The following is a 26118-nucleotide window of genomic DNA, read 5'->3' as shown; positions in this document are numbered from 1 at the left end:
CATAAGACTGAAAGAATGCAGACTTCGCATAGACAAAATCAGACAATACATTAAACAAAATTTTGCATGTTACATTACCATTACAAAGAACATCCTTCTATACCTCAACTACAGCGGACTAACGTGGGTGGTTTCGTTCAAAAAGAGACAACCAAAGATGTCGTTAAAGAAGTCGCGACCTTTGACTACTCCTCCAACTATAGCCTCTGTGTCATACTTGCATGCTCTTGCACAATCGGGACAGTAAGTAACCTAGGGAAAGACAAATCAAGTTAATTTTACAAGAGCAGGTACAACCACTGATGAACACAAAGGTGAGTTTAAAGGGGGAGAATCAGACAGTAATCAGATTCATGCAAAAAATGAACGATGAGATAAGTTTGTTGAGATATGAACCTCCAATAACTTCGGGTTGAAAGAGCTATCAAGCATGACATCGACGCCATACATGGCTCTAGATGTTGGACTATGCATTTCTGGATGTGCTATAGCAGCCGCCTCAAACACTGAACGGATCATTGTTCTTACTCTTTCACGAATATCCAGCCACTTGACTGCAATTACACTTGAGGATCAACTTAAGAACAATGTTGAGCATGATATAAACGTGCCATAGAAAAAATTGTTTATAATGTACCTTGATGCTCCAGTTCAAATTCCTTGACAAATTCTGGTGTGTTCTTGTGATTGAATCTTCCTCGGTAGTTCTGAAAGCCATAACAAAATGATTAATGGTACACACGCAAAAATAAAAAGGGCAGAGACGCACTATGAGGGCATACCATGACAGTGAAGTGGGTCTCATACTCGAAGAAACTGTGCTTCTCCAGAGAATACGAGTTGTTTGCCAATCTGGCCTGAAAAGGAAATTAAAAGTAGCCGCCGGAATGGTGGTTCTTACAGATAATACTCAGAAAAGGCCTTAAAACATTTTCTTCAAATTGGCGACACAGACAACAAACACTAGAAATTGGCATTACAAATTATATATACAAAGGAGAATACGCATACCCAGAAAACGTCTGAAAGGAATAGCTCCAAAGGCTTCATACTGCGAACTAGTACTATATAACGGAGATCAAATTTCTTTCCGTTGAACAAAGCAGGGTGCTCAATATACTTCTGACATATCTTTGGTCCAGTCTCCATGAGTCGGATAATAGCAGTTAAATTATCAGTGACAGTTGTGTCTATGGTTCGTGCCATGTTCCAAGGTTTCAATATCCACAGATGGTCACGTCCATCTCTTTTACGTACATAATAATCCCCAATAAATTCAGATAGGTTAGTTTCAAGATTATACGTAGGCTGCAGCCATTCAGGAGAACCGTGTGCCTGTTAAATGAAAAGGATGACCTTAGTATCCTGACCGGATAAATCCTTTAAAGTCTAACTTAAGTGCAAAGCCAAATCTGTAAGATCATTAAACAGTGAAATGCTAATATAAACACAGAACGTAAGTTCTTCACCTTCTGAATAGTCTCCGCCAGATGATGTTTCATCACAATACAAGCTTCAAAAGGAAATTGGTTTACGAATTGGTTATCTGTTATTCCAGTGGCCTTCTTCATATCCTCATCCACCTGCACACTAGTCCATATGATATCTGCACGGTTTGGATCAGTTGCTTTTAAGCAACACCCCAAGAACAGAAGCAGGGAAAGATCTATCAGTACAAGAAATCATAGTAATTGAGTCATTGAAAACAGTTGACATACATTTCAATAATAATAATAAATAAATAAATCATACAAAGGAGCAAAAGTCTGTCAACTAAATGTCCAGGATACAATACTACACAGATTAAGCTGATTGAGGAAACAAATTGAAGATAAATCGGAAAACATATTAGGGAAACAAATAGAAAATAACAGAGTATAAAAAAGTAATACACACTGATTACAAACTCGGGACGTGTCAGAAATTCCTCCACATGAGGTATGTCGGTATAAAGACGTAAAGGGCAACCATCATTACGAAGCGGACTTCTAGGTGGATATGGTTGTATAGGTGGTAAAGTCAACTTTCTTGACTGTAAATTATTCCAATGTTTCTCATACCTCTGCATAGATTAATGCCAATTAACGTTAAACTCTGCCGTGAGCTTCAGTTTAATGAATGATATTCATGTTGGAATATTTTTAAGTGGACTTTCATAATCATGACAATTCACTGTAATATAAATTAAAGCATGTTATAGATAACTTTGCTAATGTGATTTAGTTAATGAATATATGTTAAATATCAGGCTATAATAGGATAGGCATTCGTTTTATTGACCATCTTAAGGTCCATGGACCCCTGTCTCATAAGCTGCTCAGCCCAACGAACTAAAGAACCTCTCTAGCATAATTTGTAAAGCCCAATAGGCCCACCACAAAGTAAGCCCATTGAGTTGAGTGAAACACTTTATATAAGTATTCGAGGGGTGTTATATATGTGTGCTGGGAAGCTATACAGGGAGAAGAGCTCCATCATCCTCTTAAGGATTGTGGTAGCAACTCCAAAGATGGCACCACAAGATATTTGACGACAACATGTCTTAGACACGATAGGCGTCGCATGGTATCTAAGACATATCATAAGATAAAAGATGTCTGGGTTACCTTTTCGAAGCGGTAGCGTGGCCATCGAACTGTCGAAACTCACAGATGGAGTCTTTCCAAACTATGCACACACACACCCGTTCACATGCCTATAACACCCACAAGCATATATTATATGTTGCCCATGCTTATATTATAATGGGCCAATTGGGCATAACACGCATGCTATATGTATGAGGGTGTAATGGGCATATAGGGGTGTGTTTCCATAGTGTTTAGGGAGGCTATATGAAGAGGATGGTTCATCACCCTTGAGCTCTCTTCACCAGTGAGTTTCGACAGCTCGATGGCTACACCATCACTTCTGAGAGGTAACCCACGAAAATCTTTTATTTTATGATACGTCTTAAATACCATGCCGATTTAGTGTCTAACACATATCATAAGATCAAAGGTCATAAGTTACCTCGTGGTGCTGTCATATAAGTCGCTATCTAGAGTGTGATAAAGCTCTCCTCATTAGATAACCTCTCCATGCACATGCATAACAACACCACAACAACCTTAACCCACAAATAGCCCCCTAACACCTAAATAAAGTGTTTCACTCAACTTAATAGGTAAGTTTGTGGTGGGCTTTTAGGTTTTTTGGCTCAATGGACTGACCAAAGCACTCATAAATGAGGGTTCATGGACCTCAAGCTAGTCAATAGAGTGAGTGTACATCCTATTATGACCCTATAACTATCATACATGCATAAATAAATTCACAATATCAAAGTTGTTCATAACATGCTTTAATTCATATTAGAGTGAATTATTATGATTATGAAAGTCCACATAAAAATATTCCAACAATAAAGACCTCAGAATTATTTTATATAAGACAAAATTACTTGAATAAAATAATTCTCTGGCGTATGGAACCAAGCCGTAAGCCTGGCAGATCGTTGTTTGTCCTCTCCAATACCAAAGAGAAAGTCACGTGTGCACTCATCACCTTTCTGGACATTTTGGATTGGCCACAATATTGAGAAACTGAAAATGACAAAATAGATTCATTTAAATAAAAATTCTCTAATGATTTTCAATTAACCAGCAAAGACAGAGCTGCATGGCCAAACATTTTCAAATTGATTTTTCAAAAAACATAAGTGTCAAAACCACTAAGCCAATTGAATTGCAAAATTCGCGACCCCATCAATGTAAACGTGCTTTAAGTGCAACAACACAGTAGATACCAAGTTGATATAACTAAATGAGAAAATTATTCTGTATGCAAAGGCAGTAATGCAAAAACAAAAAAATAAAAATATAACCTCACGGCTGATGCCAGCTTTCCTTCCGGCATGAAGAGAAAGGGAGCCACTCTAAAGTTTGGCTCGTCACTGTGACGCAAAGCTGAACCTAGTTCATCCATCACATACCTAAAAAAAAATTCAAAAACAAAGCAATGCAAACTCAAGTATTAGCAAAACCATGGTTTATCCATTATTTCTCAAAGAAATTTTTCTATTGTTTCACCCAACATTTCTTAAATCAAACTTGCAGTACTCTAAATTTGTTTACGTGCAAGAACTAAGAAACATCATGGAAAACTTAAGTAGCTTAAACTGCCTATGGAGACTTAATACCCATGTTGTCAACCAAATGCAGATCGTCTTATAACACTCAAAATGTATACCAAACAGAGGTCTCATCAATCTTTTCTTCATCTGCAAGTCTGTACGTCATTAAATATGGCCACATTGCATTTAGAACACGATCAGCAAGAGACTCATCTGCGGTCCATTCAGGAAGACGCGGTTGTAGCTTTGAATCGATCACATGTTTTCCATGTTCTAATATTTTAGATGCCACGACACCATTCAGTACTGAAAGATTAGGAAGAGATTCAAGGATTTCCACAGCACTTTCTCCAAGAGGACCAGGAATATCCACCTGCAGAACAAGTCTCACTAAGTTTTCAAATCCTAAGTTTTCAATGTCATAAGACTCCCTTCAATATGGTAGCCAATTTTTAATATAGCATATAAAAAAATCTTCGTTTGTCTCCAGCAAAGTACCTCTAGAGAATGCAAGCCAGGAAATCCACCAAGAATCTGAAACAAGTCACCTATTGAATTTTGCTCCAATGGGTTCCCTCGAATATTCAAGTACGAAAGAGAAGGTAAGCGAAGAAGTGAAAAGGCCTGCAATAAGAAAGAGGTTGTAGCAACATACCACAATCAGAACCAATATCCAGTGGAAAATTAGTACCTAATACCAAACACTATCCGCCAACGTGCATTTTCAAATCAAATTTAGAAAATGCTATAACCTTGTCGATTAAATTGTGAATGCATCTATTGGAAAGGTCAAGAGAAGTGATTCTCTGCAATGAAGGATCATCTTGAAGTTTGCCGCTTCCTGGATTTTCCTTGTCATATACTTCTCCACAGAACCCCAATGCCCACTCACCATAATTAGAAGTAAACTTTGAATTATAAATTTCCAAATTTGGCAAGCCTTGCAAAACTTTATCAGCCAATTGCACCCCACTGGAACACAAAAAAAAATATAAAATATAAAATAAAAAAAAATAAATAAAAATAAATAAAGGCTCTAAGTTTCTCTCAAACTTCTTGATCATGACTCATAATCTGGTCTTAAGAGACCATACCATTTTTCCACAACTGGATTATTGTTCAGCCAGAGAGCTCTTAAGTCTTTGAATTTAGTAACTTCTTGAACAACTACATCTGCGTTCTCGAGCTTATTTCCGCAAAGGCTGAGAGCAAGTAGACCCTGACGCAAGGCAACAAACAGAAAGAGCTTCAGAAAACTAACTGATAATACTAAATTAACCAAATTATGCTTGCTTATGATGAGACGCACCGGAAATTTATTGGCTAAATCCAATGAAAGCAACGCATCGTCGTCAATCTCGAGCTCCTCAAGCTCCAACCACTTCAAATTATCTTCTCCTTTCTCTTTCGCAACAACGATTTCGCTTTCCACGACCTCGAAAACCGTCTTCCTCGCGTCATTTCCGTTAACTCCATTCTCTTCGGAATCCGAATTCGAATCGCCGTCGACGCACATAATGGAAGCCATTCTCTCCGCCAATCCAGGAACTTCTCGCAACTGAAACAAAATCAAGAAGAAAATAAGAAACGATCTGCTCTCTTTCTGGTACATTTTCAGGCAGCCAAACAAATAGTGGAGAAAACAGGAAAGTGAGAAAGCGACCTGGTTGTAAGCGTCGGAGAGGCGGAAAGTCCAAGCGTGGTCAACGAGGAAGACGTCTGAGTGTTTAGGCATGGATTCCGAGGTAAGGACGAGGCTCCTCTGAGGGCCGTCATCGCAGGGCACGATTTGGAAGAAGGAGCCGCCATCGAAGGTCTCGGAGGAGAGCTTGGCGAAGAGTTTCCGGTGCAGAGACTGCGGCAATCCCGACGCCGTGAGTAGAAGACCGTGGACTTTCACGAAGTCCTCGTAGGTTTCGATCCTCTCGGCGGTGGTGGCGGCGGCTGACATTGGCGGCGCTGGAGCTCAGTTCAGTCTCTGCTATGCGGTGAGAGTTTGAGTTGAGAGCTTTGGAGTTGGTTTGAAGAGGGCGGCATGGACGGAACTACTCTACTACTATGACTAGTGAGAAGTTGTAGTTCAATTGGGCCTGGGCCGACTGTAAAACCCGTTCACTTCGCTGATTTGAGTTTAGAATTTAAATTTTTTTACAGTAAAAAATTTTCATAAATAATTATATTTAATTTTTTTATTACAATAAAAAATTCTCATATAAAGTCACATCTCAACAGTAAAAAGCTCTCATAAATAATCATATTTAATTTTTTTACTATAATAAAAAATTCTCACATAAAGTCACATCTCAACTTAAATTCTAAACTCGAATCAGCGAAGTAAACGGAACTTTAATGTTGTATGGATGGGCTGAACCACATACTTCCAAATCATGGACCTCAGCCGAATGTAAAATGCATGGGAAATTATACTTGCGCGTGTGAAGGGGGAAAAAATGCTGGGGGTGGGGGAAGATAAATGCAGATGCGGCTGTGAAATTGTTCTCCGGATCAGGTTATTGATAGAGTTAGGTCTCGTCCGAATTTGATTTTTTAATTCAAATTTGATGTAATTCTAAGTTAAATATAACTTTTTATCGTAGTTTTTTATTGTAATAAAATTAAAAATAAAAACTTGAATTAATAAAATAAATGAGACTTTAATCTGAGTAATTATAAAATGAAGAAAAAAAATGTAATAAAGAAAATAATTAGTTAATTTTTAGTTTCCGGATCAGGTGCAATACATAGGGAGAGATGCAAGTAGGTGCTTTACAAGGCGGTGTCATTAATCTTAAGGTTAATACGTGTCTTTTTTTGTGTTTTTGTTAAAATTGGGTACATTTATAATACTGCCCATTTATGGACCTGTGAATAATGTATCTGGGGTGTAAAGTGTGCTCTTTACATTACATTTTGGGCTTATAGTAAAATTTAAGAAAAAAGTAAATGGTTAGGCATTGGTTTTTTATTTTTTTATTAATTGAATAGTAATTATTTATTTTTAAGTAGAGTGACGTAAATAATATTTTTTATTATATTAAGGGGTAATTCTAGTTTTCTTTAAAAAAAAAAAATTTAAAGGCTCTTTACACATATAATAAAATTTTGAAATATTACAATAACAATAAAATTTGATCTCACTAAAATAATGATTATATAACTACACCGTATAAAATATGATATCACTGCCATAATTATTATGTTATTTTTGCTATTTTTATAATACTTTAAAATATTTACTAAACTTCAAAATTCTGAGCGGTATTTCATCATGATACTGTTTGCTAACTGGTATCCGCATGGTAATTACCGGTATCCACGATGATACTAGTTGGTAGCCGCCAACAACCACCTCGACAACAACAATATGTCGTCACCTTCGTCCGAATAGTTAAGAAATCACAAAAGATACACAAAAAATCATAAAACTGATAGAAGTACGAAAACAAAGAAAAAGATACGGATAATTAGAGTCGTTTAATTTATTAATTTAAATTGATACGTAATTTTATATAAATAAAAAATTAAATGTGATTATTTTTTAAAAAAATTTATTATAATAAAATTTAAATTTTAAATTTAAATTAGTGAAATAAATGATACTTAAATCTCTTTGTGTAAGAGAATCACGATGAAGATCTACTCAGCACGTCTACCACGAGGATATCCCTGTATCTCTCCGTTAAAGCAAGTAGATCGTGTATGCTGGCGAGGAAACCGATGGCCGTGCCTTGCTAATTCTTGTCAATTGTTCACGGCCTTTTTTTTTTTTTTTTTTTTTGGTTTTTTTGAGATGCTCTTTGATTTTGAATGAAAGAGGATAAAAGTAATCTTCTAACCAAGTTATTAGCCTTCACACAACATGGCATAGAACAAAATGTATTCCAGTGTAGCAGACTTCGATCCACGAGGAAAAAGAGACAGCGCCTGTCATAATTACTCCGCATAAATTAAGACCTCGTTCATTTCACCGATTCGAGTTTTCAGTTTTAAGTTTTTACAATTAAAAACTCTTAAAAAATGTCACATCTAATTTTTTCTACTGCAGTGAAAAACTCTCATAAAATATCACATTTCAGCTCGAATTGAAAATTCAAATCCGCGAGCAAACGAGGCCTGCCTTTACGATTTAAGAAGTTTAGTTACGTTGTAGAGTAAACTTTCAAACTCTAAATTGAGCAATTAGATGGGATCCATACGTCACAATTAAGGGCATTATTAGGGTGTTTGGTATGAAAATTCGAATCATGATTCGTAGCTCGCTAAAATATTTTTTCTCACAAAAAACACACTTAAACCGAGAATAGTTATGAATCCGTGAACTAAACGTCCACTAAATGACCGGAGACAATTATGTTTTAACTACCACGTCAGATGACGATTCTTTTAGGAGTAGACCGCAAGTAAAGGGAGTGACGTGTAAAGGCGGTTGACCGCTTTGAGGAGTTGAGAACAACATGAGGTCGACTGCACTAGCAGTTGTAAGTGGAGATGGCTCTGAGGGTACTTACGATGTCAAGTCCACGCAGATTGAGAAAAATACAGGACATGTAACGAGATTTGTGATTTGTAATTAAAATATACAAAATAAGTAAAGAAGTAAGTGAGGAAATTATGCTGATTAACAGAAAATTGTAATTAAAATATACAAAATAAGTAAGGAAGTAAGTGAGAAAATAATACTAATTGAGAGAAATCTTAACCTACCAGGGATATTATCCCAAAATATGGGAAAAATATCCCTGAATAAAATAAGAAAAATTGCAGAGATTACATGGGATATATATTGAGAGGATACTAGTTCAGAGGGAAAAGGTATGTAATCATTTTTCTAAAAAGATAGTGAATTTTTCTCCTCCTAAACGTAGCCCTTAAATTTAGGAGTGAACAATTATAAATCTTCATTTATTCTTACTACATAATATTCTCTTAGTCGTGTTTTAAATCTTTCAAATCACCTTATCCACTCTAAAATTTAATATATTTTTTGTTGATGAATTTCTGCCGTCAACAAATTATTCACTCGTATTAGTTTTATACTTAAATTAGATTCCAAACTATTGCTAAAAGAATAATAACTAAATGTCAACTCTCAAAATACTGGCATTCCTCTAATTCACCTTGTATCTCTGACATGTCTTGGTTTTTTTTTTAATTGTGGAAAAATATCTCTGACATGCCATTTTGAGATAAATGACACGATGAAATCAATCAAACTTTTAACCCGTGTATTTGGAACCATACGTGTTCAAATATTGAATTTTATTATTACTTTTTGAAAGCGGAATATTATTTATTGAGATCAAGCAATATAAATATATAATTGAGGTCTAATAAAAAAACAGACACGGTTTAAAATTATACATAAAGCTTAATCTTTTATGTCTCCTAATAATTCTTCAAACTGATATTTTCTCCTATAAAAATACTATATTGTGTTTTTTTTTTTTGCTTGAAAAAAATACTATATTGTTTAGGATGGGAATATTCAACTTTTTGGGGTTGGAACCGAAGATAAGTATGAGAATGTGAAATGGGATTGCTAAATTTACTCAAATTTCAATCAACGACACGTGACAAAAACATAGTTAATCTTAATCAGAAAAATTCAGTGGCTGTCCGAAGGGAACAATGATGTGAACAAAATCATTATCGGATAATTCGTTAAGATATAATTTTATATAAAAAAAATATTATTATAATAAAAAAATTAAATATAATAATTTTTTAAAATTTTTTACTATAATAAAATTTAAAATTTAAATTTAAATAGATAAAATGATGGAGATAAATATACGTTGTTGGACCACTCTTTCTCTGTTTCTCATACGTCTCTCTCCCCAATCCGCTTTGAAGTTGGTGTTTCCACAGCTACTGTTTTATATGGTGTCGTCGTGTCGAATTCGATGTACAACACGTCAAGCAGGCCATGCGTCGTAATCTCTTACGTCCTAAAAAATTGTATAGCATTGCTAGATTAGTGCGTTGGAACCTTTTTATTTTTATTAATTTATATTTTTTTAAATGCATTGCACCTTGACTTGTGTGTTTTTCTTTCTCCTAAAAAGTAAAGCAAAATATAGTGTATATTTTTTTCTTTTCTTTTTTTTTTCTTTATATAAGAATCGTGTTTTTTTTTTGGCTTCTAGAATTTTTTTTTCTTGAAGGCTTGTATTGTGTTTTTGGTTATTAACTATATATGATATTCTCCATTTTCAAAAGAAATTTGATACTCTTCTTTATCTTAGCATCCTAAGCATGCACTGAGGTGCATGGCAAGTGGAGGCTTAACAACTCAAATTTTATATTTTGAAGAAAATCATAATATATATAATTGTAGATTCAAAATATATAATTATGTATCACACTATATTAATATAAATTAGTCTCATTAAAATTAATCTTATACTTCCTAATATAAAATTAAGTTTAGCCCACACTGATATAAATTTCTGGTCCGTATTCCTAAGGAGGTTTTCAGACCATATTGAATCTCACATTCGATAAGGTTTGAGCCTATTAATTATAATAGCGGGAAATTATAGTTTTTAAAGAAAAGTATCATGTTTTCTTTATAAAAAAAAATTAAGAAAAATATTAGCTCGTCGTGTCCAAAATAATATCTTAATGACAACATCATTGAGCTTAATTATTGTCTAATTGTAATTATTGTACACATTACAATAATTTTGGGCAGAAAATGAGAAAAATTTGGTGCATATCATGTTGGATACCTCATAATCATATCACACGTGACATCATTAATCTCAATTAATTCCATACATGCCTATTTTCGGTTCTAATTTTCAATTTTGGTAAAAAAACACGTACATCATTCATATTTGGCAATATCCTTTATCATGTTGCATACCTCATAATCATATCACACGTGACATCATTACTCTCAATTAATTCCATACAGGCCTATTTTCGGTCCTAATTTTCAATTTTGGTCGAAAAAACACGTACATCATTCATATTTGACAATATCCATAATCCATAGATACCAACAAAAATTTTTTTAAAAAAAAAAAAATCTCATTCAATTATGCACCGAAACCGATTTCCATGACAACAAAAAGTAAATAGAAATATCTATATAAAATTTAATTCATGAGTTTAAAATTATAATTTTTAAAATTTAAATTTTTTATAAAAAAAATATTATAATAAACTAATAACTAACAGAAGCTTCAAAACAAACAACACCACTTATCCACATTATTTGTTTCACAGGTAATAAGATAAGCCAAAAGTGGGTCCCCACAATTAATAAGCATCATAAAAACTACGATCTAGTGGTCAATGCAAACGAGAGTCAAACATGTCATTGTTCAGGGTTCAAACATCTTTAATCATGCCATAACATGGTCGGAACGTGCAACACTCTAAAATTCCCTTTATTTATTCACTAAAAAAGAGGGGAAGATAAAAAAAGAAGAAGATCCGGATAAAAAATAGATAATTTAGTTTACTCGTTTCTATGGAGCATCGTTTCATAATTGAAGACCGGTCCATTCTAAATTCTAAAGGATAAGGCTTCATGACTTCTCTCTTTTTTTAATCATTTTTTTCCCTCGTTTATATAACTATTTTTCGTTATTTTTTCAATGAAAAAAGTTCGGAAAGGACCACAAGCATTAACATATTCTCTAATCTTAAAACAGTTATTTTAATCGTTGATAGAAATATTCGTTGAAAATTATAACAACTTATCATACTCTTTCTGAAAAATTTATAAGACTTCCTAAATGTGTTAATCATTTAAAAACGTGTGGTGTGGTTTTTTAGACACGTTAAATCGAGTATAAGAATAAATCCTCATTTCATGATCCTAAAAAGGAAAAAAAAAAATCATTCAATACTCATTACTTGAATTTTGACTATATACTCAAAGGATAATTAACTACTGCTTATCTTCTAAAAAAAAATAAAAAATAAAAAAAAACTACTGCTAACGCTATGCCACTAGCACTACACTGGGTGGATAATATATTATATTCAAGCCCACAGAAGTCTTTTTTCTCTCTCCAAGAGAGAATATCACAACAATGGCGAAAATATCGCCTCCCCATGTGCTCTTCACCAGCTATTAATATAATCACTCCATATATCTCTCTCCCTGTTTTTACTCTGCGTTTTCTCATCCAATCTCACTCTCTCTCTCTAGCAAACACACTCACTCTTTTTTCTTCTGCGCTATCGATTTTTCTTTGAACCATGTCGATTGCTCTGCAGAGCAATGGCGGCGACGCGATCCGACGGTCGAGGTTCATCCACGGCGTCCCCTGCGTCTCGATCTACGACTCGTCGGAGCCCAAGGTATTCGCCGAGGATCGTCGGCGATTAGAGCGGGAATCGGACTCCTGCAGCTCCACTTCGATCGGGAGGAACTCCGATTTGTCCGGTGGGTCGTCGGACGGCGAAGATTCGGCCGAAGACGAGGTTCAGAGCTCCTTCAAAGGTCCTTTGGACACCATGGATGCTCTTGAGGAAGTTCTTCCCATCAAGTATGTGTTTGGATAAGCTTTTCTAGTTTCTAATTCTGGTTTATGATTTAGTTTCTAGTTAATTTGATTTTCATTCTGGTTTCGATGAACTATAAATTAGGTTTTGGTGATTGAGCTTTGATTTAACTTTTATTGCTTAATTTGTGGTTGATTAATTCGCTGTTTCTGTGAAAAGATTTGATATTTGGAGAGGAATTTTTAGTACTTCATAGTTCATAGAAATTACCTCAATAATGAAAAGAATAAGAAAAAAGGAGGAGGAAAAAAAAAAGGAATACCTTGTTTGATGCAATTTTGCTGTATTCAAGGAAAAGGGAGTGATGTTTGAGCTTAGTGTGTCGTTTTCTCCATCTTCCCAATTTAAGAAAAGGAAGTGGAACAAGGCATGCTGTCGTTTTGGACCATGTTTCCTTGGATTCTTATGTTTCTTTGCTGGCCTTTTGTCTTGTTTTTGGTCATTATGGTCTCCAACGTTGGAAAGATATCAAATTTAATTTCGATACTTCTCATACTCTTATGTTGAACAAGACGGGTGTGTGGAAAAGGCCAAAAGTTGGTTTGGAATGAGAAAGAAAGATAACAAAAGAAAGACATTATGCAGAATAGCAGATACACCTCACTGTGAATTTATTTAAGACCTCTTAGTGTGGAGTTAATGAGAGCACTGAGCAAGTGCTAATTTTGGCATCTTTAGGATTTTCTTTTGGTTGACAGAAAACGACATAAACGTGGGCTTTGCATGTATATTTACCATAATATATGGTCAGGAGCTTACATTCCTGAAGTGGCAAAAGCTGAAGATCTCCAATGAGTTCCTTTGGAGCTACTAAAGAGTTTAGGCTAGTTTGATTTTGAGATTTCAGTTCACTTTGTTGACACATCTAGATCTGTCTAAAAAAATAATACGTTTTGTAATGATTTGCCAAATAAGGAGAATGACTTCTATGGCAGTCTTTTTAGTCATAACTTCAGTCTCAATTTGTTGAACTGAAGATTCCGATATTATGTTTTGAAACGAGAAAAAAGTGTTTTTACGTTACAATGGTTCAAAGCATTGCCCATGATACCATTCCCCAGGAAATATACATATTCCATTATCCGATTCAATTAATCTCACTTACCTATCATTTCTTTTCCATTTAATTTCAGGAGAGGCATATCCAAGTTTTACAGTGGCAAATCGAAGTCCTTCACGAGCTTAGCAGATGCTTCATCCGTCTCTTCAATTAAGGACTTTGCAAAGCCAGAAAATCCCTACAACAAGAAGCGCAAGAACTTATTAGCTCACGGTAGCCTCTGGGACAAAAACCACAACCAACCTTTGAAAAACATTGGAGGTGGAACATCAAAAAGACCGGCTAGCTGCAACAGAAGTGCATCTGTTCTCTGTGAGACTTTGCGCAGCTCTGCTACCAATGTTAATTGCGACGACTCGAGCTCAATTTCAACTTCGCCATCTTGCAATCTTCCACCTTTGCATCCACATGGTAAAAGGTCCCCGACCATCGGAACTTCATCGCCTCCTCGACAGTCTCCGCGGCGGTCTTTCTCTTTGTCTGATCTCCAGTCTGTTGCTGCATCATCAACACCCAACATAAATGGCTTGATCATCTCTGGTGGAGACAAGAACAACGAACTGCATCGACATTTTTAGCCATTCTTTTTCTTTTTGATACGCAGGGTCTTTGTCTGGGACTTGGGATTATGTTTTTGGTGTTGAAGATCTTCCTCAGCTGTTTCCTAGTTTATTCTGGGACATTTCGTGTTCACCCACTGGCTTTAACATACTATGTCTACGCACTTAGAAAATGTATCAGTTATGAAGTTTCTCAGCTACTGACTTGAGATGGTATGCACTAATGAACAATGATACTGTGATAATATATAAATATATAATTACATGTACTAAATTTTACTTTTGTTCCTCCTAATATTCAGGGGTAATTGGCCATTTTCTCATATTATTCCATCAATACTTTGTTAGTAGATATATCATCCTCTCTCTCTCTCTCTCTCTCTCGCTTGCATAGCATGAACATGATTAATTAATAATGTTATTCTTGTCTAGTATTTTATATTTACTTTAGTTTTGCTGCCTTTGGTAGAGGGAAAAAAAGGAAATATATAATTTAGGTGAGGAATGTTGAAATGCAAGATCAAAAAGAGGAAAAGATATATAACCTTAATTTATTTATTTTTTCTTTACTAAATCTAAATCTAAACTACATTCACTAAGAATGAATTGAGTTTCCTGCGGTTACTAACGAAACGTTTCGTTAGGTTTTTATTTTTTATTTTTTTTTCACTTTCCTCTTTTTTTATTATTATTATTTTTTTAAACTTTCCTCCCCTTTCTTCCTCTCTCCTCATTTTTTAATTCTTACTTTTTCTTATAACACTATTTTTAAAAAAAAATATTGATCCACATAATACATTTTTTTTTTAATTTTTCGTTAAAATAATTTATTCTCAATATCTCTATCTAATTTTTTAGCCTATTGACGAAAAGTTCGTTTGTGACGTTTTGTTAGTGCTTTTTCTAACTTTCCAGTTTCTTCTTTTTTAACTTCTCTCTTTTTCTTTCTCTCCTTTCTTTTTTTCTCCTCCTTTTACCATTCTTATCATTTTTGCGATGTTATAAATTTTCTTCTTTTTTTCTTGACCTAAATTGACCCTCAAGAATATATTTTTCTCTTTAATTCCCTATTAAAAAAATTTCTTCTCATTTTTTTAAATGCTCTACCCCCACTGACAAAACGTTTCATAAGTTTTTTTTTCTCTTTCCTCTTCCTTTCACTCTTTTCTTTTCTATCTTCTTCTTTTTTTCATTCTTATTTTTTGCCTTATTATTCTTCTTAATGAAACTCTAAGAAATATGTTTTTCATTCTCACCAAGCATCTGTATGCGCGCGGTTTCAATTAGTAATTATAAATGTAAACAATCTTCTCATTTTCTTTAGCTCTATTCATATTTCCTAAATTGTCTCACTCGCCTTGCAAAAATGGATCCATACGCATGAGTAGTTCGGGCTCAGCCCAACAAAAGAGCTGGCTATTTCGCACTATGGGTTTCATCTGGAGTCGGGCTTCGGTAACCAGCAGCGAAGACCTTCTTCTCAGAAGAACATACCGTTTATTTTAGGCTCTACTTCAAATGTATGGATTAATAGAATTTCACTAAGTTAATTCTTAGAAAATCTCCAATAAGACCTCTTTAACTCCGAGAAAGGAAATACAGTTAGAATTCAAATAGTGAAAAAAGACAAATACTCCTTAAAATACACGAGTTTTGAGGCCCCGTTCATTTCACTAATTCGAATTTATAATTTGAGTTTTGTTACAGTAAAAAGTCTCAAAAACAGTCACATCTAATTTTTTTACTATAGTAAAAAGCTCTCACATAAAGTCACATCTCAACTCAAATTAAAAACTCAAATCAACAAACTAAACGGACCCTCAAATTTTTATACTTAATTAATACCCTTTAGTCAAAAAATTATATTAATTAAAAGTAAATAATAAGATAAAATACATTTAAAAAGTGAGCTCACCAATTTTTTCATATTCAATGCGAGGTGCATGATACCAAGCCAAGAAACTCGAGTAACCACTCCCCCATACGCCGATCTCTAGCGCACAACCTGCGTCATATCTAGATTGTCGATTGGGCCTCAGTAGATTGTTTTCGGCCCGACCCAGACAAAAGGCTTCCTTGACCTAGCCCAAAGCCCAAGATGAGCTCCTGACTGACCCCGGCCCAACTTGCATCTTTAAAAAATGAGAAAATTGCAAACTTAACCTTAAGAGTGTATAAATTTAAATTTTTACCTCCTCTGAATTAAAATCCTTTGACTAATATAGTATTTGACTAAAAAGAAAGAATAAAGAGATAAAAATTCAAATTGGTGCATTCTAAGTGGTATTTATCTTTTTTCTTTCCCTTAAATTCACCAAACAAAGCGTTTGAGTTATGATTATAAGCAGTAATCTATTATGGAATGCATTGTCAGTATTTGTTCTATTTGAGAAAGAAACAATGTATGTTTTCCTTTTGCAGGACAATAAAAAAAAAGTATATATCATTCTTTTCAATTTTGTTTTTCAAATTCTGATAACCTTCACATATTTGGAAAAAAAAAATTGAAAAAGTGCATCGCATGTAGCGTGTCATTCATGCACATTAACATGAGTTAATTACAGAAAAGAAATTTAAAATCTATAACTGTCTCTATGCTTTTTGATTTCCACTCATTAATTACCATGTAAAAGGACACTCGGTGAAGCAAAAGCAATCATTTTTTTTTTTAATTTAGATTTGTATGAGAAAAAATCTGTATGAAACAACAATTTATAGTTTTCTGGTGAACTCTAATATGGAATGGCAAAATGAACTAGTGCTTAACTACTTGAATTACTAGCAATATTTGGCCAATAACTGGTTAACTTGGTAGGCAAGTAATAAATTCAAAATTGCATTCTAATTAATTAAACCAGATTGTGTTAGTCTGCATTTTGACTGGTCAGGCGTTGGCAATCAATTTTGGCATTACCGAAATTTGACTCTCAAAAAAGGAAAAACTTTTAATGACACCATATAAAATTTGCTTTTCTTCAAGATTCTTAGATATACTTATAACGTCTTTACTGCCATATAGATTTGTTTCTTCTTAATTTTCTAAACTCAACAATATCCCTTCTAAAGTGATAGGAACGGCATTAATTCACCAACTCTTTCTATGTTTGCATTGTAATTGGTCTCCTGGCAAAACAAAAGAAAAAAAAAAAAAAAAAAAAAAAAAAAAAAAAAAACAGAGAAAAGAAAAAAGAATTGCCTATATAATTTCCAATACTGAAACCCATTTCTTGCTTGCGCTGCTTATTCTCAGAGTCTCTCTTGGTCACCACTACAATATGGCTTCAAGTAAGGAGTCTTATATCGCCTATGTAATCACTTTCAAAGCCATTTATGCTTCATGAAATCCAAGAATTCAACTCCTGTGTCTACTTATTCTTGTCCCTTTTCATGTCTTTTCAGTAAGCCCATTCCGACAAAAAAAAAATGGTAAGATTTTGCCCTCTTTTTTATTTTTTATTTTATTTTTGCTGATTTTGACCATATATATAGCCCTTTGTTTTTTCCAGTTCAGGATTTGATACATTTTGGTGAAGGACACAAGAGCACCAGTTCTAAAATATACACACATTCTAAGTTCTAACACATGTGTGCTTACAATTACAAAAAGATGGCTTCTTTTTCAACAACTCCTTCCGTGTTCGTCTCCCAAGAGGAATTCAACGGATTCCACGCGATAGACAGAGAGCTCTACACCCTCCTGGTGATCACCCTCTTCCGGGACCCGGCGGAGGCGATGCAAATCATGGCCTTGTGGCTCTGGCTTGAGCACAAAGGCTTTCACAACGTGGTCAAGAAAATGCTGTCCTTACCCCACTTCCTAATCAACGAGCTGGCCGATGAGGCCGTCGCCTGCCTCAAGTTCATCGCCTCCGAAACCGCTCTCTCACACGAGACCACCAGCGGCGACAACATCCCGTTGATACAATCCCTTATGGAGAAGGAGATCAGCTTCCAGTTCTTCCTTGACAACCGGCAAATGGCACGCCTTGAAGTGACCGAGATTGTGAACGAGGTGTGCGTTAGAGCAATGGGTGACATAATGCAACAAGCCAACCAAGACTTCGTTTTGCCCCCAACGACGTCGTTTCATCTCCCAGCAGTTCAGCCAAGGAATGGCACCACCACCACTACTGCTGCTGCTGCTAATAATAATAATAATAATAATAATAATGGTGCTATTGATAGAGAAAATGGGGTCCACCCAGATGATAGAACAATGTTTATAACATTCTCAAAGGGGTATCCGGTTTATGAGTGGGAAATGAGAGAGTTCTTTACAAGGACGTATGGGGATTGTATTGAGTCTCTTCACATGCAAGATGTGCAGGCTAATGAGCAGTCTCTGTTTGCTCGGATTGTTTTCCGAAAGGCTTCTACCATTGATGTGATACTCAATGGTGTCACCAAGGCCAAGTTCACCATCAATGGGAAGCATGTTTGGATGCGGAAATTCGTCCCGAAACGGACTAAATTCATGATGCAACGGCAGCTTCCCATTTTGCCAACTTCCTTGTTTGATTAGCAATGGAGCTTGTTGGGTTTTAGTAGTGATTCTGTTTTGAATAAATGTAACTTCATTGAGGATTTAATGTTGATATTTTAATTGAAGTTGTAATTCACTACTAAGAGGAGTGCTCCTAAGACGTTTGTTTTGTGTTTTCCATACTAACAAGACAATTAGCCTGATTTGAAATTACCAGTTATAAAGTTAGCGATAAGATACATTAGGAGGGATGATTCTGTTACATGAAATTTTAGGCATGTTCTTTTCTCAAATTTGAGTTAAGAACTTGAGTTTAGTATGTGAGAGAAAACATAATAAAAAAGTTGTATTTAAATTTTTATGAGAGAAAATACTGTAGTAAAAAGTTTGAGTTGTAATTTAAGTTAGTTAGAAAGAACATACCCTTTAAAACCCACACGACTCGTGATGATTAGTTGTAAACTAAACGAATTATTGATCTTTAACGACATATTAAATTTTGAAACGTGTACGATTGGATAAATGATTAGTTACAAACCGTCGGATCTATTGAGATTCCGTTCATTTCATCGATTCGAGTTTAGAATTCGAGTTTTGCTACAGTAAAAAGCTCTTAAAAACAGTCACATCTAAACAGTAAAAAGCTCTCACATAAAGTCACATATCAACTCGAATTAAAAACTCGAATCAGCAAACTAAGCAGACTCTGAATTTCTACGTTGTGTGAACTTTTGAAACGTGTATAATAAATAAATGATTAGCTTTTACTTTTTATAAAAGTACATGAAAGTCATATATCTCATCAAAATAATTAATACAGTTACTTTGGCTAATATAAAAACTTTCTATCAATATTTTTTTATTAAGGCATTTTTTAAAAGATTATTAATGCATTTAGAAGAAATGGTGGGGTTTAATTAATATGATTAGTAATGGAACTTGTTGAAATGTTGGGTTTTAAGTAGTGATTAGTTGGAGGTTTTGTTTGGAATAAATGTAACTTCATTGAGGATTGAATGTGGAAATTTAAAGGAAGTTTTCGCCATTAAGAGAAGGAAGTACTCGCAAGATGTTTGTTTGTATTTACATACCAACAAGACAATTAGCCTAACTTGAAATGAGAATTTATAAGAGCTCTTATTTACCAATGATAAATTTTTAGGAATCTAGTGATTAGAGTTATTATGAGCAATGGTTATGCTACGTAAAATTGATAAATGAATACTTATAAGCTAAATGATTTATGAGACGTTTGGTTCATGGATTCAGAATCATGATTCATGATTCTGATTTTTAAAATTCAAATTTTTTATGAGAGAAAAACACTATAGAGAATTAAGAATTATGTTTCAGAACCAAAGACGAACCCTTAAAATAAACATCCCATTATTGATTTTTAAGGCCATATGAAGTTTCGAAACGTGTATAAACAGATAAACAATTGATTGTAAGTTGTCAAATTTATTAATTTTCTACACCGTATGAATTTTTGAAACGTGTACAACTAATAAATAATTAATTATGTCTTTTGAAAAAAGTACATAAAAATCATATATCTTAATAATAACAATTAATATTTCTATTTCCACTAATATAAAAACTTTCCACCAATCTTTATTATTAAGGCATTTAGAAAAAAATGATCTGGGGTATAATTAATGTGATTAGTAATGGTACTTGTTGGACTGTTAGGTTGAGTTGGGGTTTTGTTTGGAGTAAATAATTGAATGAAGTTCTTTCTTGACTCCTAAGAGGAGGATTTACGCGCAAGATGTTTGTGTCGAGCTCAAAATATTGTTTGTGTTAAGTTGTTAACATACTAACAGTTAATTTGACTGATTTGAGATGGAAATTTATGAGTCATATCATGAGCAGTTAGATAAAGTTTTTGTCGTTCCTAAAATTTTTAAACGTGTACATCTGATAAATGATTAGTTTTAAATTGTTTGATTTATTGATTTTTTTTTTTTTTTTTTTTTTGCACTGTATGAAGTTTTGAAACTTGTATAATAAATTGTAAGCTATCGATTTATTGATTTTCTACCTCGTATAAAGTTTTGAAACGTGTAAAACTGACAAATAACGAGTTAGTGCTTTTTAAAGAACATAAATCTAATATATCCCATTATTATAATTACTATTGACTAGTTATAAACGGCCAGATTTATTGAATTTTTTATGCCGTATGAAGTTCTGAATCGTGTACAATTGGTAAGTGATTAGTTGTTATTTTTTACATAAGCACATCTCATCAAAACAATTAATATTGTTGTTTCAGCTCATACAAAAAACTTTCCTTTAATCTTTTAAATCAAGGCATTGAAGAAGAAATGACGTGGTTAATTAATATAATCGATCTAACAAGTTAATCTATGACGTTCATACCATGATAGTCCTTCCTTTTTAAGAGAGATAGAAACCCACTCGTAGAATAGAATGGATTTTGATCCAATTATATTCAAAGTATGAACTTAAGATCCGTTTAGTTTGCTGATTTAAATTGAGATGTGATTTTATATGAGAATTTTTATTGTAGTAAAAATGTTAAATGTGACTGTTTATAAGAGCTTTTTAATGTAACAAAACTCAAATTTTAAACTCAAATTGGTGAAATAAACAGGACCTTAATTTCAATCTCCCCACCACAAACATTACATAATCTATTGACCATCAAAGGGCCTCAAAATGGGGGTGGAGTATAGAATCCCATTATGAAAAGAACAAACAAAAAAGAAAAGAAAAGAAAAGAAAAATATCATAACCGACAGTACACACAGAATGCTCATATTTTCCTGGTGGCAATGCCTTGTTAGAATAAATTAACCAGACATTTTTTTTAATCATTAATCACCACTTCACCAGGCGCCAAAATAAAATCCTAAGATTTTTTTTTTTGTTTTTCCATAAAGGAAAGAATTACTGAATTTACTCTTTTGATTAATATATTTAGAGAGTTTTTTAGTCGTCTGCCTTATTGATAATTTTAGTTTTTTACTGTTAAATTTGATCAAAATTATATCAGATTAAAAAAATATACATAACAGACAGATTCTAATACAGTTTCTACAGTTGAAAAATAAAACACTACCAATAGTATGTTTTTACAAGGATTACTACCAATAGTATGTTTTTACAAGGATTACGACAAAAAGTCCCATATAGTTATTTTATTAAAAGGATATATATATTTTTTTGAAGATAAATATAACAATTTCATTAAAAGGTCACTAAAAGACTAGAATATATGACTGCACCAAAGCCATAGGAACCGGTGCCACTCACAATACTAGACATTAGAAACGTACCCTTAATTCAATAACGTGGTGGACACCTCCCAAAAGTGGCTCTAACATTTGGCCATGAAAAATCGACTCAAAGTGAGTCATATCCTAATTCTGTAATGGACCTCACACATACACGCATACCTCAGACTAACAGTGGTGGAGAAGCCAATCGCTGGCTGAGGGAGAAAGCATCACAAACTAAGAGAGGTGGAGAAGCCACCTTCTAGCTGGAGGAATACACCGAGGGATGGAGAAATTATCACTATTATTACAGCAAAATAAAGAATAAAATACAAAAAAATGTACACAAATCCATAACCTATACAGGAGAAATCTGGTTGGAGACGGTGTGAATACCATGGGCAAGCAACTCTACTAAGTTTGTCCATGAGTTTATGGAGTCTACGATCGGTAAACACCCTCTGAAGATTTTGTAAAACCACTGAAAAACTCATATTTTTACGGGTTAAATTTGACAAAACGTCACTTCCTATAATTATAAAAAACCCATCACCTTATAAATTATCTCGTTGTGAGGTTAAGGATGAGATTTTTATAGCTAAAGGTTTAGCGCTCCATCACTATGTAGTTTGTCTAGCTGGAAGGTCAATGATGAGGTTTTTATGACCAAAGACCCCGGCTAAAGAGAAAAGGACGACAGAAAAACTTAAAAAGAGAAAGAGAAGAAAAAGTTTTAAAGAAAGAACACTTTACTAAACAAATATTAATTAAAAATAAATGATAAAAATTGAGTGACACGCCTAAAAGATATTCATTTTTTTTTTCTTTTGAAAAGATTAGCTAGTGGGCCACTTCCCAAACGTAAGCCTCATATTCCTTAGACAATGATAGGCTCATAGACAGTCATGGACCATAGCACATAAGTTGTGGGTTCTAGTATAAATTCACGTTCAAGATTTAAGTTTTTAACTTATATTGAGATGTGATATTTTTTAAAATTTTTTATTATAGTAAAAAAAATTAAATATGATATTTTTAAAAAATTTTTTACTGTAAAAATTTAAAATTGAAAATTCGAATCAGGTAAATGAATGAGATTTCAATCTACTCAAAAGGACATAATTGTCAGTCTAATAACATTTAAAGGGCATATTGGTAAACAAACTTAACTTGCACCAATCTTTCATTTCCAAATTGTTTTCTCCGGCTCCATCTTTCTTCCCTCGCTCCTTCTAGAGCAGAAGCAGTGGCTGAAAATTCCAAAGCCCCCTCTGCAAAGTGTATATACGTCACAGGGATTCACTCATACGACGACGTTTAAAGGTACTTACTTCTGTACCTTCAAATACTTGCTTTGTTTTCGTTTTCTTCTTCTTTTCTCGGATTTGGAAATTTTGAATTCTATAAATCCATTTCGCAGGCCTTCAAAGATCGAAATCTCTTTTGGGGTTTTCTGAGAAATAACAGTTTTTAATTTTGGTGGGTTTCTGGTGTTGAATTCTGTTACCTGGAGAATTGACTTAAAAAAAAGCCTTTTTTTTGTTCATTTTTGCAAATTGCAGATTTAATTGTTCAAAAGATGGATTCTGGTTCTAATGGTGAAGAACCCACATCATGGGATGAGCTTTACAATATTAATTTCATGCCCTCGGAGTTGTTTCTCAAGTTTCGGAAAGAAATACAGGGTATACGACTTGGTGTCAATTTGGAGGTACTTTTTTTAATTCCTTCAAATCTTCTATTGCTTAAGTATTAATGTGTAAGTCAATTCTGTCCAAAGGGCTTTTATTTTTTATTTTTTTTTTATTTTTGAATGTGCTATTTGCTAACCAAAATATGGAGCGAGCAATATGCTGAGAAGGTTTCTCCATTCTAGTTATAGGATTTAGGCTATCCCCAGTTCCAGTTAGGCTATCCTGGTCCATTATTCACTAAGAAAGTTACCCCACTTTTTTTCCTTCTTTTGGCTAAAATAGTGTAGCATGTTTATAGATTTTGGTGGTCTTTCTGGGCTATTATTGTGTTTTAGAAGAATTCTATAGAATGTGAAAAAATATGTTGCTAGTTGATCACAATTCTGAACTATCAGATAAAGAAAAGTATTACAAATAAACATAACTTGATAAAAATCTGACAGTTCATAATTATGCCTATCGTAGAATTTTCCTAAGACTATAGTAAAGTTCCATGAGATGGTGTTTTAGCAAAGCAACTTGGCATGAAGAAAGGAGGATGGGAATTTATCTAGTCCATGTTACAAGTTTGGATCAGGGTTGTCAATTTCTATGTCAGATTTTTTTGCTATAGCTTAGTATTTTAGATAAAATACTGTTGCCACTGAGCCATTCAGGTCTGTCATTTTTCTTAGATCCGTGGTGTGGATAAATTGGACTCCTAAAGAGCTAAGATACATTCCTAATTTCCTAGAAACTAGATTATGTATATACATTCTTGAATACAGGTTCTGATGTGATGCATTTTGCCATGCTTTTACCATCTTTAGCTATTGATCTCAGTTTATAATCACTGCTCATAGGTCATTATATCAATAGATCACGTTTAAAGCTGGCTAAGTTGCAATTTATTGAAAGTGGTCTCTTTTGTTCAGTTCTATAATGCTCCCTGCAATGAGTATCAAGCAAAGCTTGTGTTGAAGCCATTGTCCCCTGATAAAAAGTGGAAGTTCATTTATGAGCCGATCCACCAAGATGTCCGCATTCTTTCTAAAAAAATTCCCGTGACAAAATATTTAAATCTCCAGGTATGATTCACTAACTCTTGACAATCCTAATTACTTTTTTACTCTATCTTAATACCTATCGTAATAGGATTTGACAATAGTTTAAATCACTCTCAACTTTCCCTGTTATTTACAGGTCGGAATAGGCCATAATTTTCACATGCATGCAACTGGTTGGAAATGGAAGCTCACTACATGTTTTGGTGGAGATGGTATATCTCGAATACGGAATAAAACAACACTTGGATTGTGCCCTGGTGTGGATTTTCGGTTTGGGTGGAGGGCTGATTATGTCCTTCCAGAAATTACTGGGCAAGTACTTACCTAATATGAATTTACTAAGAGAAGTGTTTATGCCTCGTAGTGTCAGCGATAATTTTCATTTATTATATATCCTCATCTTACGAAGAATAGGTCGTGGTTTGGAACTATTGAACTAACAGGGCTCTAGGAACTGATGAGCCATTGTTCAACATGAACTCTGGAAAGTTCCAAGGATCACTAGATAGAGTCGAGGCTATTCTAACCCATTCAGACGCAGAGTGATTTCTACAGGTCAGTAGGCCAGCATGCCTATAAAAACTTTGATGAGAAGGATTGAAGGTTGAGTTTCATTTTTGCACAAGATCAGTTTTGTCCGACTTAAAATTGCTACTAACTTGATTTTAAATTTATTTCTTTCAGGGGCAAAAAAAAAAAAAAAAAAGATAAATCGGTTTATGTCAATATTTCACTCCATATTGCAACTGACGAAAGAGTGATCATTCCTCAGAATGCAAGTACATTCATCAGCAATGGATATCCTTTTTCTCTATCACCAAATTGACTAATCGTCAGAGTATGGGATCAAAAATTGGCCACTGAGGATGTTGCATAAAGCAGAAGTGGACATGCTGTATTATTCTTCCTTATCTGATTGAATATTTCCTTTGAATATAACCAAAGTATTGCATGTAATTGGCTTCAATCAGAGTTCCTGCAAAGAAAAAAAAGCTTCATTACGATGATGCTTTTTTCCTGTTTGGAAGGTCATGTGTAAATGGAAGAACTAATTGCCAAGTACATTCATTTTGGCTTTTCTATGTTTTCATTTTCCCGCGTCTGTTTGATTTATTTTGACTTGCTGTTCTTCTTCCCTCAGTGAAAGTCGATCACTGGCTTTACCTTTTTCTTTTTTGAACTCAAACCTGAACTTGTGTAAATTGATAGACCCTCGCATATAAAATTGCCAAAATTTTCATTGATTCGTGTTTGTTTTGTTTTGTTTTGTTTTTTTTGGGTGATTCTTTTCTTTATTTTTGCTACTCTTTAGTAACTCGTATTTAATATCATTTAGTCAATTCTCTGGACAACAATCACCCCGTGTTTGGGTTGAGGCCAATTTTACTGTAGA

General features: G+C 34.0%; 4 protein-coding genes across 5 annotated transcripts; 3 read left to right on the top strand and 1 right to left on the bottom strand.

The window, feature by feature from the left end:
* Nucleotides 1-31: 31 nt before the first annotated feature.
* Nucleotides 32-6138, bottom strand: LOC21410011 (tubulin--tyrosine ligase-like protein 12). Its single transcript, XM_024161372.1, has 15 exons — nucleotides 5778-6138; nucleotides 5424-5672; nucleotides 5209-5333; nucleotides 4867-5086; nucleotides 4613-4738; nucleotides 4231-4487; nucleotides 3866-3973; nucleotides 3443-3584; nucleotides 1897-2062; nucleotides 1470-1627; nucleotides 1012-1335; nucleotides 783-857; nucleotides 638-707; nucleotides 397-554; nucleotides 32-252 (listed from the first exon to the last, which is right to left on the bottom strand). The coding sequence occupies exons 1-15, from the start codon at nucleotides 6063-6065 to the stop codon at nucleotides 109-111; spliced, it is 2610 nt and encodes an 869-aa protein (XP_024017140.1). The 5' UTR covers nucleotides 6066-6138; the 3' UTR covers nucleotides 32-108.
* Nucleotides 6139-12094: 5956 nt separating this feature from the next.
* Nucleotides 12095-14581, top strand: LOC21410010. Its single transcript, XM_010091854.2, has 2 exons — nucleotides 12095-12621; nucleotides 13771-14581. The coding sequence occupies exons 1-2, from the start codon at nucleotides 12332-12334 to the stop codon at nucleotides 14273-14275; spliced, it is 795 nt and encodes a 264-aa protein (XP_010090156.1). The 5' UTR covers nucleotides 12095-12331; the 3' UTR covers nucleotides 14276-14581.
* A 3283-nt stretch (nucleotides 14582-17864) lies between these two features.
* Nucleotides 17865-18779, top strand: LOC21410009. Its single transcript, XM_010091853.1, has one exon. The coding sequence runs from the start codon at nucleotides 17865-17867 to the stop codon at nucleotides 18777-18779; it is 915 nt and encodes a 304-aa protein (XP_010090155.1).
* A 4423-nt stretch (nucleotides 18780-23202) lies between these two features.
* Nucleotides 23203-25949, top strand: LOC21410008. Of its 2 annotated transcripts, XM_024161461.1 has the most exons (6): nucleotides 23203-23308; nucleotides 23548-23696; nucleotides 24594-24746; nucleotides 24862-25037; nucleotides 25169-25280; nucleotides 25410-25949. In XM_024161461.1, exons 2-5 carry the CDS (start codon nucleotides 23565-23567, stop codon nucleotides 25269-25271), a joined length of 564 nt encoding a protein of 187 aa, XP_024017229.1. In that variant the 5' UTR covers nucleotides 23203-23308; nucleotides 23548-23564; the 3' UTR covers nucleotides 25272-25280; nucleotides 25410-25949. The 2 variants fall into 2 exon arrangements, with proteins under 2 accessions (XP_024017229.1, XP_024017230.1); XM_024161462.1 differs by lacking the exon at nucleotides 25410-25949 and having other exon boundaries at nucleotides 25169-25281.
* The last annotated feature ends 169 nt before the right edge of the window (nucleotides 25950-26118 follow it).

This window comes from Morus notabilis, unplaced genomic scaffold (genome assembly GCF_000414095.1).
Source record: "Morus notabilis unplaced genomic scaffold, ASM41409v2 Scaffold329, whole genome shotgun sequence".
NCBI classification, from domain to species: Eukaryota; Viridiplantae; Streptophyta; class Magnoliopsida; order Rosales; family Moraceae; genus Morus; species Morus notabilis.
The sequence above is the reverse complement of the archived record's forward strand: the minus strand, read 5'-3'. Positions and strand labels throughout refer to the sequence as shown.